At 38.3% G+C, this 19,713-nt stretch overlaps 1 protein-coding gene across 1 annotated transcript in view; it reads right to left on the reverse strand.

The window, feature by feature from the left end:
* LOC109093720 (immunoglobulin superfamily DCC subclass member 3-like) overlaps positions 1-19,713 on the reverse strand; it is a 71,796-nt gene that overhangs the window by 11,060 nt on the left and 41,023 nt on the right. The window contains exons 3-7 of the mRNA XM_042760098.1: positions 9,931-10,075; positions 9,680-9,810; positions 9,458-9,595; positions 4,684-4,842; positions 2,687-2,852 (exon numbers count right to left, since the gene is read on the reverse strand). Of these exons, the coding sequence (XP_042616032.1) occupies positions 2,687-2,852; positions 4,684-4,842; positions 9,458-9,595; positions 9,680-9,810; positions 9,931-10,075 (739 nt within the window). The remainder of the gene's footprint in view (positions 1-2,686; positions 2,853-4,683; positions 4,843-9,457; positions 9,596-9,679; positions 9,811-9,930; positions 10,076-19,713) is intronic.

Raw genomic sequence — 19,713 nt, forward strand, 5'->3', positions numbered from 1 at the left:
AAATCATGGCAAGACTCTCACATAAATTATTATTATTACTCAATGATAAAAGGAGTTTTGAAATTTAGTTTGGTAACACAAGAGATGCAAGCATAAATTACACACTAAAATGTAAAATTAGATTATACAATTTGTGTGTAATCCTTTAAAAATACACAGAACTGATGTTGTGTGTCAACACGTATGGGCCAGCAATGTATAAGAATTCATCAATAAGAGGCACAGACTCACTCTCTGCTCTACTTTAAGAGTTAATTAGCTAACGGTGCTGCTCAGATGCAGAGATTTCAAATGCGCTCTCTCTGTCTACCTGCTTCTTTTCACTCCAGTGAGACGATGCCTGTCCCAGATTCTTGTCTTTCCCAACTGATTTCTTCTAGCAATGTAAGCTTTCCCTCTATCGCTGCTGTTATAAATTTTAGCCTCTATGAAATTGATTTTCTCTCACATCGTAAACATGCTCTTTAATCACAACAAAATCCCAGGCAATAAAACATTTATAGCGATAGACAAGGAATCACGTTTCATTTCCAAAGATATGATCATAACCAAAACAGTGGGGGTGGGTGGAATAATAGCATAGATAAACAGATAGCTGAGTGTCTTTCATAGCAGACACAACACGCCCTAGATCAGAGGAATGTAGGACGAAGTGTCCTACCGACCTCGACAAGTGGCATCCTAAAATGGTTATCGTAACACTGTAGCTGGATGTCCTTCAATGACACAAACAGCGACCGCCTTCACTAAAGCCTTCTGTAAGGTGACTCCAAATGTAATAAATTACATTGTGCAAATGAAGAACTCTGGAATCGATGGACAGCAGCATATAGCTATGTAAAACTAATTTAGCTTACACTATTCCTGATTATACATTAGTCTACCGCATTCCTTATACAGTATGGAAACATATCTTGAAAAATAAATTGAAGCTGTATTAAAGCACACCTTTTCCAGTGTTGTTATTGTCAGGGGCGTGTCTACGTGGTGGCACCGCCCCCCCCCCCCCCCCACCCCTGAAATTTGGCTGGCCACCCCGGGTGCCCCCCCCCCCCCCCAGATGTCTTGCGATAGGCTTGTTTTTAGTTCATTTCTAACTTCATCTGGCAGTGGCCGATCCTGGCATGTGCAGCTGCCTAGGGCTGCTTTCTTCTCCTCTTTACACTTAATATTAGGCAGCTTCTATTGTGTGATCTTAATGACAATGTCGAGAGCGCATAATGTAATGTGTGAGCACGAATCGCTCCACTTGCAAGCAGATTTCCTTCACTCACACAAAACTGGACATGTGCTTTTAAATATGCATTGTTCTTTTATGAATTGGCTCTGTTCTCACACAGATATTACGTGAACACTTAAATTTTGTCCTCACTGAAGACCAGAGGAGCTTTTTTTCTAATTCAGGTGAAGAGTTGGCTTTTCTCACTAAATGGAAGCAAGCTGAATATAGTAAGCCTTTTCTAGTTATTTATTTTATTAATACTTATTTTACTTAAGTGCTTAAATTGTAAATATGCGTTTATTAAATTATTTTGTTTAGTGTATTTGTATTTTGTTGTTTTTGTATATAGTTATGCAACAAAAGTGTATCAACCAGGTTCCAGAGGGTGCTTCTGAAATTAGTGAGGGTGCTCTAGTCTCAATGCACATTTTCACATATTTTGTCCCATCTATAGCTATGGTTATCATCATGTCAAACACCACTACTTTGAGAGCGAATCCCGCATAACTATGCAGATGTCATTCCTGAAACTTTGCAACGTGTGTGGACAAAAAACTAAGTTTTGCGCTCATAACCACTAAAAAGCTATCACTCTTTGTTCATCGCGATCTCACAAAGTTCTGTTACCAAGTTACCAAAGAATCTCACACTGCAATATTATTAACAATGTGTATACACTCTACCAACCCCACCAACCATCAACACAGACAGAAGACAGAGAGGGAAAAAAAACCTACTCACTCATTTAAATTGTAACTAATTTAATTCTCCAGGCCTTTTTTTTGGCAAATTCATCCACAATGTCCTTGGTGTTTAATTTAAGGCTTTGTGTATTCTCAATGGAAAGAATGGCTACTTTCAATAGTCTTTTGATATAAGAGAATTAAAATGATATAAAGAGAATTAAAACGTTGCAGGTGTCACAGAAGCTATGTGATACAGATATTGTAGAGTCATTTCAACTAGCTAGCTACCAACCTCACACAGGTTTTTTTTTTTAATTATTAATTACTATTTTATTTGGCCATGGCAATGCAGCATTTGCACATAGTTTTAAAAAATGATGCAGTTCTACATCAGCAATATAACAAATGCACACAAGAACTTACAGAGCCCTGCACATGATATGCAGACAATATATTTATTTATTTAGGCCACAGATTAAGAATTAATTCCCTCGTTTTAATTAAGTGGTCCCCCTCAACGGGCCCCGAATCAGCCCGGGCCCATATGCATGTTCATACCCTGCATGCCCAGACGTTTTGCCCCTGAGTTGACCATAACTAAAACTGAAAAAAAAAAAAAAAAAAAAAAGACAAAAGCACATAACAAAATGACACAAAAAGTATAAAAATCAAAAGGTATAAAAATAAAAATCTATTAAAAATATGAATTAATATTAATAATATAAACAGAGTAATATAAATAATAGTACATAAATAACGCTGGTCTTTTCCAGCTCACCTGTTGTTGTTCCTGAGTTTGACATGGCCATCTGGCTCTAAGATTTGTCCATTTTTCAGCCAGGTGATCTGTGGGACCGGCTCACCCTGGGCCAGGCAAGTGAAGATGGCAGTATTGCCCACCGGGCGAGCAATAGACTGAGGGGGCTGCACAAACTCTGCAGGCGCTGTAGACACATACAGAGGAAGAGAAAGCAAGAGGTAATGAGGACTCCATTATTGGCAAAACAAAACAAGAAATCATTAAATAAAAAGGCTTGAAATTTCTGAAGCCTCTGTTGGAAGATGTCTCAGTATATTCACTAGGTGTCTGCACTTATATTCCCATTTTCACCTAGTTCCATTTCCATATGTCACATTTATGTTAATAATGGCAACAGAAGTATCTGAAGAAGAAAACAACAGTGCACACAATGCTGAGAGAGGGAGGGAGATTGTCTCCGTGGCTTTGGCTTTATCACATTTATAATAAATGTTTTGTGACAGCAGTGGGTGGTAACAGGAATGAATCTAGAGAAAGCGTCAGATTAACTCGATAAGAGTAGGGCAAAAACAGATTTCACAGGGCCAAAAGAGGAAACTGACAATCCATAAATGACACAGTGTGAAAATTAAAACAGATTAAGTGCAGCAGAACAGATGTGGGGGGCTAGGAAGGGATACTTGGACCGCACACCTCTTTGAGCCCCCCAGAGCCTTCTGCTGCCCACAATCTCGACAGATACCCTCCTCCTCCTCACTCACCACGTGACAATACTGCCAACTGACACAGAATGCAGACAATCCAATAGTCTTTTACTGCTTAATTAGGACACATTTAATCTGGGAAAATTTGAATTTGCTGACTGATTAGCAACCGTTTGCTCATTTGTATCCATTTTAATTACCATCACACCTTTCATATTCATTCAGGGTGCAGTGGCTTTAATTATTAAAGTCCTTTAATCGGCAAGTGTTGATCCTGCTTTCAGTCTCTCTCCTTTTATTTCAGTGTTACCAGCTTCTCTCAATAAATAAATGATAAGAGGTTCTAACCACTCTTGGAGGTCCATCAAGTGCATCTCACAGCCCTGCAAATTAGTGCGGGGGGGTGGGGGGGTGGGGGGGTGGGCTGAGGCACTGAGTATTGATGTACAACTCTGATATATCATCTGAGACACCTCTTCCTTCTTTTCTTATCTTCCCCTTTCTCTCATTTATTTCTCTCCTGGGATTTCATTTTCTCCTTCTTACTACCACATTTTTACATTCATTTTTTTAAAAAACACATCTCTTTCTCTCTCACCCTCTATCTCTTTAAGGTAAATGAAGTATATTACAGTGAGCAAAAGGCTGCGTCCCCATCTGACTACTAAGATCATATAAATTCTCAGCTACACCTTCAGCGTTGCTCCCGCTATCATTGTTTACAGCCGTTGAGATTCAGTCACTAACTTCAAAAGCACTTCCAGTATGATCATTTGGTTGTTGAATGTACAGTAGTGTTACTTAGGAGTAATTAACTACAAGTAGTGATGCTACTAAGTGCTGTGCATGTGTGTGTGTGTGTGTGTGTGTGCACAAAAATGTGTGTGTACTTGCCTTGGCAACCGACTGAAATAAGCTGAAGTACTAAAATTACTAACACTAATACTAAAATGAAGCTATATAGAAATATTTAAAACTAAGAAAATTACAAAAAGCACAACAATATTACTAGAACTAAAACTAAAAAATAATGACTATAAAAGTATGTAAATAACATAGAAAATAATGCTTTGCAATCTCTCTTGTAGTGTTGGTCAATATGATACTTTTTAGTTATTAGTTTGGTTCCGAAAAAAAATCACAGATTTTATAGTATCTTTTTTTTTTTTATGTTTATGTGATCTCTTTCAAAGCAAATATGTTTAGATACATTTGTTCAACACACAGTGCTGAAGTGTAACTAACACTTTACTTGGACTAATTTGAAAGTTATAAAAAGTTTTGGGATGTGCGTTTCAAAGAAAGAGTCACCTTGCACAACCAGGCGTCCCTGAGCAGTTCTGCGCACACGGGTTCCTGGCTTGTTGGCAGCACAGACGTAAACGCCAGAATGCTGAACTCTAACATCAGAGATCATCAGGTTTCCTGTTCCTAGTACCTGGATTCCCTCAACTCCTATTGGCCGACCATCTGAAAGAGAGTTGAAGGGATAGTGTTGACAAAGACAGACAAAACAGACGAGAAAAGGGGCCATAAATATCATTCCAAAGTCATTTCAAAGAGTCATAGACAATAAGAGAAAAAAACAACTCTCATATATATATATACACAGATAAAGCAAGGGTCAAGGAAGGGGGCTTTAGACATACGAGATGACCAATGAACACCAGTGACACAGGATATACCATGTTATCATGGACAACTCCTATACATTGTGTAGAACACACACACTTTCTTTGAGCACTGAATCACTTCAGCTACTATAGACCATATCAGTCTAGATTATCACTACAGCTGTAATTGGACACTCAGTGAGGAAAAGTGCTAGCAAAAATTTTAAATCCCACTAATTACATCTTTCATTCATATGGCCTCTCAGCTCTCTTAATAAATTTAGGTAAAAATGACATTATAGACACAGTGTTAGATACTGCGGCAGGGTACAGTTACCATATCACCAGATCTAATTGACTGGCATCTGTTGTGAGTAGCACAAACATTTCCACTTTTCATTCAGCGGCTGTTTGGAGCTTCTCAATCTGGTTTCACACAGTTAATGATAGACGTTCATCTGTCTTTAGAGATACATGCTTTTAGCCTTTAAGGTGTTAATAAACATATTCAATGAAATATCACAGAGACACTGACATAAGTGTGTGTGTGTGTGTGTGTGTGTGTGTGTGTGCGTGTGCGTACATGTGCTCGACAAACCCTATTACTGTAAGGGTAGCAGCATATTTAATTTTTGACAGCAATAAAAACGAGGCAGTGTAAGAAAGAAGTAATGTACAGTGTGTTCCATGGACTGTACTGTTATCTAATAACATGATGACATTTATGCTGATGAAAAAATTCAATAAAATAGTTTTGAAAATTAAATGTGATCTAGGACCTTTTTTACAGGGTATGCCAATTGTAAAAACAGTGTAGCCCTAGCTTAGGTTGGTCAAACTGATTTTTGGAACATGAAAAATGGTTTTTGCAGGTCTTTGAGGTCAAAAGGCCCTCCACTTAGCCAAAAAAAAGTTGTCCATTTGATGGTTTCCTGCTGGAAACCAGTGCTGTGAAAAGTTTGCCCTGTTTCAAAAACAATATCTATTCACACTGATATTGAATCACATTAGATAATAGCTGGGAGGAAAAAAGAAAGAGTTGAGAATGGATTATTATACAAGTGCGGGAGTCACCGTGAAATCTTGCTTGAGAGAAAGCGGTCGGCTTGGGTCGGTGAGTAAATGTAAGTAGGATATGTTAACCTTAAAATACATAAATATGGTCTGAATTGGTTATATAAACGCAAAGAGAAAATGGTACAGGCCTAACACACACACACACACACACACACACACACACACACACACACACACACGTGTGTATAAACATGTTCCAACATCACTCCATTTACAACACCACCTTAGAAGTAAAGATGAGAGACTCTTTTTTTATCTCCATTAATCCATATCAAGATAAGACAGACAGATGTGGCAAAGAGTGTTCAATGCCCAAAATTGTCTGAAACCCTTTTCTATTGTGTGGCTTCAGAACTCTGAGCACGCTTAAAAATAAATGAGCCATTTTTCACACAGAAACCAATCTCACTACATAGTATCAGCCAATTTGATCTATGAAAACTATGTCTAAGGCTACGTTCACACTGCAGGGCTTAATGCTCAATTCCGATTTTTTGAAAAAATTCGATTTTTTTGCAAGGCCGTTCACATTTTCAATTAAATGCGACCTTTTGTGATCTCCTGTGTGAACGTGAAATGACCCAGAAGTGACCCGCATGCGCAGAAGAGTACTCAACGGCCAACGACGTCACTCGTTGTTTGCGGAAGTAGCTAACGTTAAACATGGATGTCAACAACAGTGTAGGAGAAGTGGGAGGTCTTTTTGCAATATTAAAGTTATTTTTCCCAACGGAGCCAGCACAATTACAATCTTCTCGTTTTAAGAAGAAAATTAAAAAGGAGGAGGAGAGCAAGGTTTTTGGCCATGGCGTTTTGTGGAGCAGTGTTAGCAACGTCGGTACAGAGAAACGTGTGGGTGCGGAGTCGCATCCAGGAGTGTTGGGATCATAGACTGTAAAAAAATATGGACGTAGCGTCCGTGACGTCACCCATAGACTCCTCAATAGCGGTTTTGAAGCTCAAAGTGTGCAGAGCGGGCCGTCGCCATCTTGGCAGCGCGTCACCGCGCGACTCTCCCGGAAAATCGAAAATGGGCAAAAAGGCGGGAGCTGGTTGCTGAAGCCACGCCCACCTAGCGCGACGGCATTGTCAGCAGCGGCAGTCCACCTGTCACTCAAGTGGCCACGCCTTTAATTATGCAGAACTTTAAGGCTTAATATAATTTAAACGGATGAGTTATAAAAAAATTCACCCCCCTCACAGTTGTCATGAAGGGCAAAATTAGCAATATAGACCAAAATAATTTTTTGCACCAGGCTGTAAACATGTTTTTTTCTGCTGTAAAGTTGGGCATTTTAACATGGGGTGTCTATGGGACTGACTCCCTTTTGCAGCCAGCCTCAAGTGGCCAGTCGATGAATTGCAGTTTTAGTCACTTCCTTATTGGCTTCACGAGAGAGAGCGGGAGGTTGCCGCTCGGTTGGGATACTGATGTGAGTGGCTTCTATCTTCTCGTTCCCGCCTACTTCAACGCAGAATTATGACGTTTGTAGCGTATCAATGACGTACGGGTCAGATACATGTGGCCTGGCCGTTCAGACGGAGGTCGCATTTTAAAAGATCGGATACGTATCGGATTCAGGACCACATACCCAAGTGGCCTGGGTCACATTTGAAAAGATCGGATCTGTGTCGTTCAGACTGTCATGAAAAGATCAGATACAGGTCGCATAGAGGCAAAAAAATCGGAATTGGGTCGTTTTAGCCTGCAGTGTGAACGTAGCCTAAGCAGGAAGAGTTTCCTTCACCATTTCACACCACTTGGCTTCACTAGATTGGAGTGTAAATTACAACAGCCAGCTTTTTAAAACAGGGTCCTATCATCAAAATCTGAATTTTATGGATCTTTTGAACTAAACAAGATTGATGTACTATGCCAATGATGTACAGTACCATTCAAAGGTTTCAGGTTGGTACGATTTCTGTGATGTTTTTGAAAGAAGCTCTCCAAGCTGAATTTATTTGATCAAAAATATGGTAAAAACGGTAATACTGTTAAATATTATTACAATTTAAAATATAGGTTTCCTATTTCAATATATATTTTAAAATACAATTTATTCCTGTAATCTGAATGATTCAGCAGCCATTACTCCAGTGTTCATGATTCTTCAGATATCATTCTAATATGTTTGATTTGGTGCTCAAGTAACATTTGTTATTATTATGAATGTTGAAAACAGTTGTGGTGCTTCATTTTGATATATTTTGGTACACTGAAAAAAAAAAAAAAAAACTATTTTCAGTCAGAAACTGCTAGTGAATTTCACAATTACAAAGAACACACACTGAATTAAATTTGAAATGTTAAAGTAAAAAAAAACCTGAAATAGTATTTTTCAGTAAATATAGTCTAATAGTCTTTGATTTAACTTTGATGCATATTTGTTTTTTACAGTGTAGCGTAGGAAAGTTCACCCATGAATAAATTCTCTTATCATTTACTCCCCACATGCCGTTCCACACCTGTATAAACATAAAACAATATATTCTGAAGAATACTGTTTTTGACCATACAATGAGTCTGTGGATTCCAAAAGAACAACATTGGATGAAAAAACAAAAAAAAAAAATATATATTTTTTCAAAATTCACCATTCCTGGTGTGCCTGGAATGCTGAATCCCTGACAATTTTTAAGCAACAGCTGAAAACTCATCTATTTCGATGCTACATTCCTAAAAAAAAAAATGTATTTATGTATTTATTTCTTCCCTTTCTAGCTTGTACTTATTTGAACAATACCTGAATCTTGGTATTACGAGCACTTCCTGTGTCTATTTTTCTCTTTAAGAAGAATCGCTTTATGTAGTCCCCAATTGTAAGTTGCTTTGGATAAAAGCATCTGCAAAATGACTAAATGTAAAATGTATGTAAATGTAAAAACACAGTGGGCGTTTACACTGAGTCTACAATACATTGAGTCTACACCTATTCAAGCAGTGTGTTCTGATGAGGGGAGTCAAAATAGGACAGAAAATAGCCTATTACTTCTAAATTCTGATGTTTATTGATGTAAATATTTTAATTACCTTATAAGTGGACCTCAGAGAACAGCACAAAATAATAAAAAAAGGCAGTTCATGACCCCTTTAACTAATATCATAAGTGGACTTTAGGGAGAAAAATAAGATGGTAAATAATTTAGGATATGACTCTTTTATGGGAAGGTTTTCCAGACAGAGATCCATCGGCTCATTTCTTCTCATCTCTGTCCTTCATCATGTTACATTACCTTGCTGGAGGAGATTTTCCCTTTCCTCTTTTTCAGTTGATTGGGTATTTTATAGTCAGTATGTAGTGGAGAGCATATTAAAGCTCTCTGCAGCATTCCTGCTGGGTTTTGCTCTGAGAACCACTCAAGGCAATTTGGAGAGCAACTTCATTGAGTCTTACCCAGTCTACTCCACGAAACGATCGGGCGAGGGTAACCCGTGGCAACACACTCCAAGATGGCAGTCTGGTGAACTGTGAGGGTGAGGTTTTCAGGGCCAACTAGGATCATGGGTTCTTTGTAAACAGATGACTGGGAGCCTAGGACGAAAGAGGTAAAGCAAGTTACAGAAAGAAAAGGATGTGGAAAGACTCAAGAAATCAGAGAAGAATTTTTGAGCATACCTGAGACTGTGAGCTGTGCTCCTGTGCTGTGTTTGACTCCAGCACTGTTGTGGGCAACACAGCAGTACATCCCGCTGTCCTCAGGGCGAACACCCGTTATCTGCAGCACGCCCGTGGGCAACAGAGTATACCTGCACAGAAAAGACACACATAGACAGGCCCACTGTGAGAGGGAGACATGTATATTTGCCAATAACACTGGGTGCATCCTTTCAAATATCATTGTGTGTAAGAGTATTTTACGGTAGTACCTGTCATCAGATGTATCCACGGGTCGCCCATCTCTCTCCCAGCTGATGACTGGCTCGGGCAGGCCATGGATTTGGCACTGAAATCGCCCAACACCTCCCAGCTCTGCACGAACTGAACGTGGCTGCACATGGAAATCTGCCATTGCTGAAGACAAAAGAGACAGAGAAAGACAGATTACTTTAACCCTTCATACACATACTAAGACCGTCCACTTAACTGCAATTCAAAATGCCACCATCTGAACACTTAAAATGAACAATATGCAAACCTTCACAGAAAGCAGACTTTCCAAAGTACTTAAGCAGGACAAAATCTTTTTTATTTGGGGCTGTCAAAGTCCTATCACTTCATACCGGATCTTTTCTCTTCTTAAATTTCCCAAAATAGATTGATAGAGTACACATAGTGCTGGTCTAGACAATTAACAACGGAAGTGTCAATACAAGATCTGATGTGCTCTGATCTACTCATATATTTGGAAATGCAATGATGAGCTGATGCTGCAGCAAGAATGACAACACTATGCAATATGTGTGTTTGGCAGGTCTTTAGACATTTCTGTTAAGTGCATGTTAAAGCATACCATATAAATCTCCAATGCCAGTTTCATCAAGTTTAATGGACTGCTTTTGGAGAACACAATACCGTTCAAAAATGTGGGGCCAGCAAAAGAAATACTTTTATTCTGAAAGGATGCATTAAATTGGTGATTATTTGTTGGTTAAGATGTTGCTTTTTAGAGATTGTTATTTAAAGTTTTTTATTTTAAATTTGTGATTTTTATTTGGAATTTATTTATATAAAAGATTTTTTTTGTTTCCACAAAAATGATTAAACAACTTCTGTTTCTTTGCACCAAATCAAGCATATAAAAGTGATTTCTAACAGATCACGTAACACTGAAGACTGGAGTAATGGCTGATAATAATTCAGCTTTGCAATTACAAGACTAAATGCCATTTTAAAAAATATTTAAAGAGAAAAGCTATTTTCAACCATAATAATATTTCAATATATTATAGTTTTACTGTGTATTTGATCAAATAAATGCAGCCTTGGTCAGCATATGGGACTTATTTCAAACATTTTAAAAATCTTACCAAACCCAAACTTTTGAATGATAGTATACTGTATATACTTGGGATCCCATGTTTAAATTAGGATTTAAACACCTTGATTGAACCCCTTAGTCTGGCCTGTTTTTACCTCTGTCCACTCAGTCCCTGCATCCACTTTGAGGTCATCTAATACAGTCCCATGCATATGGGAACACATGGGAACACTACATTAGCCATCATTAAAAAACAGAAAACCCACACTCCAACCAGCCAAAAAATATAAATGTACAATAGATATTCTTACACGAACGCATAGCCAGAAGACAATTCTACACAGTTTACTAATTTCATAACCAATCATTAATTCTTTCACAGCTTTGGTGTCTTACTTTCATAGCTCAAAGGCATTAAATCAAACAAAAGTATGCATCTGCATCTGTTCTTGACTATTGTGTGCCATAGAAAATGGGTGAGCATTTGAAAGAGAGCAAACAGGTGGATTGTTATTTTTAGAAGTAAAATACCACTCAATAAAAGTCCATCGGTCTTGTAGGAGAAGAAAAGACTGAATCAACCAGTTACTGTATAATGACCAGGATTTAGAACCTTCCAGATCCGAATAAGGGAGTGATTTTCCAAAGCCTCTCATTGGGCTGTGACTCACATAGTGTGTCCCGCAGGAGCTCATACTGGGAGAGGGCTGGAGATGAGGGGAGGAGCTGGAAACACAAACACAATTAGCGCGAGGTCTGTCTCTCCCACAGCCAACCACCGTCCTCAAGACAAGTGCTCTTTTTTTAAATGTTGGTCATAATTAACTTGAACCAAGCGGGACCGTTCGGAACACTCTTAGCATAACAAGAGGGCCGGGCCCCTCCTGCGTCCTCTCTCACTTACCTCTCTGTGTTCTTTTTGTGTCCTACTGATATACTTGTTCCAGCTAATCTAGCATCATCGAGCTCAGAAGGATCTCCGGGTGGTGTTTGGCAGCTTAAACTCACACAGTGGTGCTTCTGTAACTGGTCGTTTTGTTTCGTGTGAGTCAAAGAAGGCAGGCAGAAGCGAGGGGAAAAAAAGCATTCTCAGAAAAGGAAGGGAAAAAGGGCTCCCAGAAAGGCATCTTTTCAAGGCTTTCACACATATCTCATTGATTGCCTCTGCGGGAGATGTGATGCACAGAAAGGAAGGCATAAATCGAATGAATTTCTCTGTACATCTGTTTCCACTATATATATATATATTTTTTTTTTTTGCTTTATCTCTCCACTGTGATTTCAAAAAACTTTCCCACAAATGTGTCTAAAACACTTAATTTATTATTTACTGTGTCTTTATCTTCTCATTTTTTTAACATCATCATATCTAGGTCAATGACACTCTTTTTTGATGCGGAAATTGCACGCTTCACAAAAAGACATCATTCTATTTAATCACAGTTCTGTCATGACAACTCTTGGAGGGATTGGTATGGTACTGTACATGACAATGTTAATGTATTTGGTCTTGGCGGAATAGATCTGCTATGCTGCTGCTGCGGCAGAGCAAGTACCGAGACTTGCTACTGCCAGTACATCCAAAACATGCTGCTGTGAGCATGTAAGAAATATTGCTGCTGCAAATATAACATACATGAAATAACCCCATAGCATACATGAATCACCTCGTAGCAGATCTATACAGGTGGAGCTGGGGAAGGTGAAGGGTTTCTGAAGCAAGCTGCACTGCTAAGGCAAGCTCTAGTCATATATTTGAATGTTGATCTCATTGGCTACCACTACAGGAGAGAACCAATCAGCTGTGCCATGTGATGATATCATTACATCAGATTCAAATAAAACTATCAGACTGCGCCATCTGAGTTTCATGCCATAACTCTGTATTTAAATAACACAGCAATCTAACTGAAATAAAACACCACGCAACATTCCTTTTTTTTACAACCCTGCTAGAAAAGCCAAGCCAATTTAAGTTGGTCAAATTTGTGTTTGAAACGTGGTTTATTACTGTTCCAAACGGTCTGCCAAATCTAATCAAATTCACCAAGTTCGTGTTTACCTCAGTCGGGCCCAGCCAGCTGGTAGTATATTTGGTCAACCATCTAAACCAGCTAAAAGCAAGAAAACATGTAAAAGCAACTACCATGCCACATTAAAGTCACGTCAAAACAGAAGTAGAAACATATAATTTCTTCCATATTGTGACATACATCAGAGTAAAACAGATTATAAAAAGAGACTAAAAAATGTAGGATGGGGACTTGGTTCTATCCATTGGTTGTTGATTGGATGGAAGCAGATCTAAATTATTGGAGAAGCCTGGCATTTGTCACCAAAGACTGGAATACTGAGATATAAACAAGTCAAAACTAATGAATAAAATCATTAACATGCATTTGTTCAGTGTTTAAAATGATGTTCTTGCCCAAACCTGATTCATTGCTGTAAGACTAGAATAATAATTTGTAATCTGAGTGGCTGGAATGGATTTGACATTTCAGATTTACGTAATTTGTATTCACATCATGTCTCATATAAAATTTTTCAAATATATGCAATGAAAGTCTTCTTACTTTAGGGAGTGTTGGTGTAAATGACAGATCCACTCCAACATGGTGATCACAGGCAACCGCATAAGAAAAACTATCATATTCTTCAGTGCAAAATACTATAAAAGGAAAAAAAAATAAAAATAAAACAACTTTGCAATTAATTTGCAATTTCATGTTTCAACCACAGATGGCGATAGACAAGTCAAACTGGTATAAAGAGGGTTTTTTTCCCAGTGTATGCCTTATTAGTTTGTCTGTTCCTAGGAATCAAACCAATGGCTTTGCCATTACTAATGCTGCTGCTCTATTAAATACAGGAACAACTGCAGAACAAATTCCCCAGCTGCATGTACAAATTCCTGAAGGTGAGTTATGAGTATTCATTTCTGTTTTGTATTTGAGGCATCGGAGTGGGTTTTTTTTAGTTTGTAGTGTGTTTAATGTTTTATGATTTTTTTTTTTTTTTTTCTTTTGGTTTTTTGTTTTTGATTATCATTAGTAAGTGTGTCTGTTTAGATTCAGAACCATTACTCATTCTGGCACCGACACATCACTCAACTTCACATGCAAACACAAACAGTCAGGGATGAGAGTGTAGCAGCTGAACCAGTGGGGTTACTGGAGCATACTGTATCTCTCTGTGAACTCCTCCTCCCTCTCCGTCTTTCTGTTCTCCTGCACTCGGCCTCTCTCTCCTTGTTTTCATCTCTTTGTCTATTGGTAGTGTTTCAGCATCACTGCTTCTGGGCTGTGCCCTAATGAGAAATGTGCCATTTCCTGACATGCTCCGACCTCTCTTCTCCACGGATGCACAGCGAGCAGCAAGCCGATTAAATTTAAAACAAACATTCCTAAATGCCTCAACCATTGAGGCGCTCTGGTGTTAGAACAAAACAAGCAAAGTATTAAAGTCTCAGATTTATTTTATCGTTGTACATCTCTTGTATAAATATATTATTTATTTACTCTGACACCTGACTGCTCCTCTTATATTTTTGTGTGAATTATGTTAAAAACAGTAATGGAAACGTTTTTCTGGACGTTCAAAAAAGGCAGTCACACACACACACACACACCTGTATATGGTATATCTGACAGAGAGACTACAATATGATAGCTGGACCGCCTCCATTGATCTGTCTTTCATAACTGAAGATGGGGGCTGAGTTACACAGAGGGTCCAGCTGTAGCAATGGAGCAGCTTCCATTAAAACACAACCACTCTGAGCACCAGGGCTTGGTTTCTAATCAACAAAGCACTTTCTAGAGCAGGTTCCCACCGCAGCTATATACTCTTGAGACAATTAGCAGAATAACCATCACTACTGGTGACCTGCAGCCTCCTCCAAACATTCAGTGGGCAAATTGCGGCCTAGAGACACCATTTGCAACTGGTTTTACTTCCATACTGTGTGATTTATACATGAAAAATATGCAGGGTGAAACTTTAATTTATCTGAAATTAACTGGTTTGTGAAAAGTAGTTGGCCTAATCAAGATGGACCAAGGGGTCAAAATTTGTCTGGTTAGTATGGCCCAGTTAGCCATAACTACTTCATGTAGCCGGACAAAAGAGGTATTTTTATTTTTTTTTTCTTGCAAGCAACAAACTAACATAAAAAATATAAAACTAACATTTAAATGTTGTGTACTTACATTTTAAATAGCTTATATTTAAGTGTATTTAACTGTACATTTCTGGAATAACATGAACTGAAGAATCCTTCAAAATAAGACCAAAATGTGTAAAAGATGGAATTCCAGTAAAGCACCAAATGCAGTGTCAGTGCCAAGCCCAAACAATGTGTTTGTTGAAACCACACCCACCCACACAGAGAACCCCCTTAAGGGCCCCTGCCCTCTGCCATCATACATAAAAATTGGAACCGGTACGGGCCCCACCTCTCCTGCCACAAAAAAAACACACAAACATAAACAGACTTGAGTTTATTTTAGCATAAGATGAATCAATCTGCAGATCACATGCAAATGTACAGGTGAAGAATGTACATATAAACACAAACAATATATGTCCGCATGAATCTCAATACTCAAACCGACACACCCAAGCTAAGAGGGTTTAGCAGTAGCAGTTTGGATTCAGCAGGGCTAGCAGAGACGATTTATACCCCTCTCCATAATAACCCACTCCACACACACACATTATTACAGCTTGCCTCTTCCCAGCGCGCCACACAGCGTAAATTAACCAGATCTAATTATGGGGGAGAGGAGGGAGAAACTGAGAAAAGGAGTGAGTGTGTGTGTGCGTGAGAAAAACAGAGAGATTAATTGAAAGGGCTAAGAGGAATATGAAAGAGAAAGAGAGAGAGAGAGTTCTTTCCCTCCATCCATACATTAAGAGCCTAACTGGATGGAACTCGCTGCTTGGATGCAGTTGGTTTCACCATGACAATCACCTTGGAAACGGACAGAAAATCAAAACTCCCACCTCCTCCGGATGGTGATTTTAGTAGAACAGGTAACCAAAGCCACAAGTGTACTGTACGTACTGGTCACTTCACAGAAGTCATGTTCGTGTGATCGTGGATGGGAAGTCAATTTAGTAAGCTGAGGAAGTTAATTTAAAAATCTTACAGGGAATTTTAAACTCCTGAATCTATAATGATGATTTCTCTCATTACAACATACACATTTTTTTTTAAAGAAACTTAAATTCATAATCAAAAATGACAGTAAATAAATGTAACAAAATAAGTCTATTAGCAAAATGATTTCTGAAGGATCTTTTGAGACTGAAGACAGGAGTAATAATGCTGAAAATTCAGCTTTATCATCACTAGAATAAATTACATTTTTAGATATTTTCAAATAGAAAAGTTATTTTAAATTTGAATAAAATTTCACAATATTACTGTTTTTACTTTATGGTTGATTAAATAAAGGCAGCCTTGGTGAACATAAAATACTTTTTTCAATATATATATATAGACATCGTATAGACAGCAATGCTCTGCACACTTCAGACAAGGAACTCAAGTGCTCTGGATGTCAGAGTGAGCAGGTTATAGTCAAATGCAGTAACACTGGGAAGGCAATGGAGGAAATGTGGCACTAAGAGAAGACTGATTCTAAGGCAGAACCAGATTCATGTGTCAAGTGTATGGACTAAAAAAAAATTCAAGTAGGTGATGAGGTGCTCCAGTCCACAGTGATGGTTGTGAAAGACCTTCAGTGGAGATGAAGGATTCTCGCACACACAAAAAGCCATGCATATATGCAAACCCACATTTCCAAATTTCCAAGTTTTTAAAAAAACTGTTATGAAACTATTTTAAGTTCACTACATACACATACAGTTAGCTCCACCCCTCTGGGCGGTCCATTAGGCTGCATTCTCCTCCTCTCTGAGCCAAGCCCTATAATGAAGATGGCGTCCATAAATAATTCATATGGTATATAATGCTATTTCAGTGCAAAGTGGGATCACCACAACAGGCTTTAAATAGTCGCACTGAAATATTATTTTTCATGCACAGAGCTCCTGTGCAGCATTTAAATGCAGATGTGCAGCTTTACAGCAATGCCTTCAGGCACACACACAGTGATTCATCTGCACAGCCACTCGGTGTACACTGAAGGAGCAACCTGTTCCACACGTCATCTTTGAGTAACACTTCTCTCTGTAAACACACAGGTAAATAAGTGATGTGACTTCAAAAGTCATGCTTCATTTTCTTCTCTGCTCTCAGAGGGACATGGTTGTATTTTTTACCTCTTGGAAAATGGGGTCATGTTGTTTAAGTGTCTGCAAGTTTAATTGTTTATTTGTTGCAGGTATACGGTGAGACTGAAAGGAACAGTTCAACCAAAAATGGAAATTTTGTCATCATTTAAGTACCCTCACATTTACTTTCCATCCCTTTTATGTTACCATGCACCTTAAAATTAGTTTATATGATTTTTAAACTATATTCAAAGTGCACTGTAGACGTGACAGTTTTTTGTTAGGAACAAACCACAATTATCTTAACTTAAATGGTTCTATACTTAAAAAATAAATAAATACAAATTATTCCTTAATATCACTCCAGCTTGCAAACAATATTCTAAATGATGAAAGAGTTTTCATTTTACAGTGAACTATGGCTTTAAAATGCATTACTTACTGCTGCTTATTTCTTCATATTTTCAAGTCTTTTCATCCTGCGGTCTTCCTGTGTGTCATGTAGAGCTGCTCTGCAGTGCTTTTGAAATCAATTTCTCTACTTAACATCACAACAATGTTCTCTTTCGTTTGGACCAGCAATCTCCTCTTTGTCTCCTGCAGAGCTCTCTGAGGTCCTGTATAGCTACTGCTGCTGACCTAAACACACTTTTATTGATTTATCCCATGAGGTGGACGAACTATGATTAACAGTGTTAGATGGATGGATGTCAGGTTATGCAAACATTAATGCATACATACTGTTGTAGCCATTTTATGAAACTAGGATTTATGAGGACCTAGCAATATTAACAAATGTATACATAAACAAGTGCATTAAGATTATGATGATGATAATTGTATGAGTGAGTGAGTGACGTGACATACAGCCAAGTATGGTGACTCATACTCAGAATTCATGCTCTGCATTTAACACATCCAAGGTGCACACACACAGAGGTGAACACAGACACCTGGAGCAATGGGCAGCCATTTATGCTGCAGCGCCCGGGGAGCAGTTGGGGGTTCGGTGCCTTGCTCAAGGGCACCTCAGTCGTGGTATTGTCGGCCCGAGACTCGAACCCACAATATATATATATGTGTGTGTGTCTGTGTGTATGTATTTACTGTATATACTGTATGTATGTTCTAAAGCAACAGATTTATAACATTGATTTGCATGTCATTAACAAATGTGTATCTTTGCAGGAAGTGTTTGGAATTCAAAAGGACAGGCAAACACTAGCATGTGGTGCTTTAGAAAATGTTTTGACAGCGTCATTTAAATAATGTTAATTTCACATGCACTGACATCAAGCTCCACAAAAATGTAATTTTATGTATATGAAAGTGATGGTTTACTTATTTAAATATATTTTTAAGCATTTTTCTTTACACACACCTGTTATTTCACTTTAAAAGGCATTGATTCATCCACTGGGGTTTTATGGATCCCAAATGTTTGATATGATTTTTTTTTTTTTTACTCAAATCAAATCATTGGATTAATAAATCAAAGAATATTTATTCCACAGCCTGAATTTAAACTGATACACAACCTTCAATGTAAATGCACACATATACTCATTACACGCACGTTGAAGTGTCTGTTATACACACAAAGGGCTCCTGTAAATTAGGCTGCCACCATTGAAAAGCTCTGTTCATTTTTTCCTCTATTAAACATGTTGAGCCCTAATCTGCCAGTTTTCTTTGAAGTGCACACTGTTGTGCTAATGTGTTGTTAGGCTCTTACACAATCCAAAAAAAAAAAAAAAAAAAAAAAAAAAATTCACACATTGTGCTACCATGAATTTGGATCTTTGAAACACTGTCTAAATGTTGAGCACATTTGTCTTGTTAGAACACGGTCCCCAAACTCATTAACACATCATTGTAGTGCCTTGTCTTCAAAAAGGAGCTGTGGGGGCTATTTTCCATCCCTTTAGGCCTGAAACATATTGTAAACCCATCGACACATACATATCTGGACAAAAAAGGTCTACATAGTGCAACTAATGGCCAAACACAAAGGACTCAGGGTAAAATGTGCAGTGAGAGGGCTGATGGGAAAGCCCTGTAACTCATTATGCCCTCACCCCATCTGCTGTCCACCTCTGCTCTCTCCAGTCTGGAAGACTAGAGATTCACTTTCTCCGTCTCATGCACCTGAATTTCTCTCCTCTCTCTCTCTCTATTTAGACATGCTGCTTTAATCACAAAAAGACCCATTAAAACAGCAGATGCTGAAAATTGAGACATTATTTAAATGACTGTTACAGTGAGAACAAGGAGTGGAGGGAGAAGGAGAGAAAAATAAAAGAGATGCACAGACAGATAAAGAGAGAAGGGGTTTACGAAATTAATTAGCTGGGTTTCTACTGCGTTGTTGCAGTTGTCTTTGTTGATATTTTCTCTGTCATTTCTTTTCTTTTAGCTTATTTTAGGAATGTTCATTAGTGTCTGTTGGACGTGCTGTGTGTGTAAATGAGTGAGAGAGAGTTTGGGG

Source organism: Cyprinus carpio, chromosome A7, assembly GCF_018340385.1.
Source record: "Cyprinus carpio isolate SPL01 chromosome A7, ASM1834038v1, whole genome shotgun sequence".
Taxonomy (NCBI): Eukaryota; Metazoa; Chordata; class Actinopteri; order Cypriniformes; family Cyprinidae; genus Cyprinus; species Cyprinus carpio.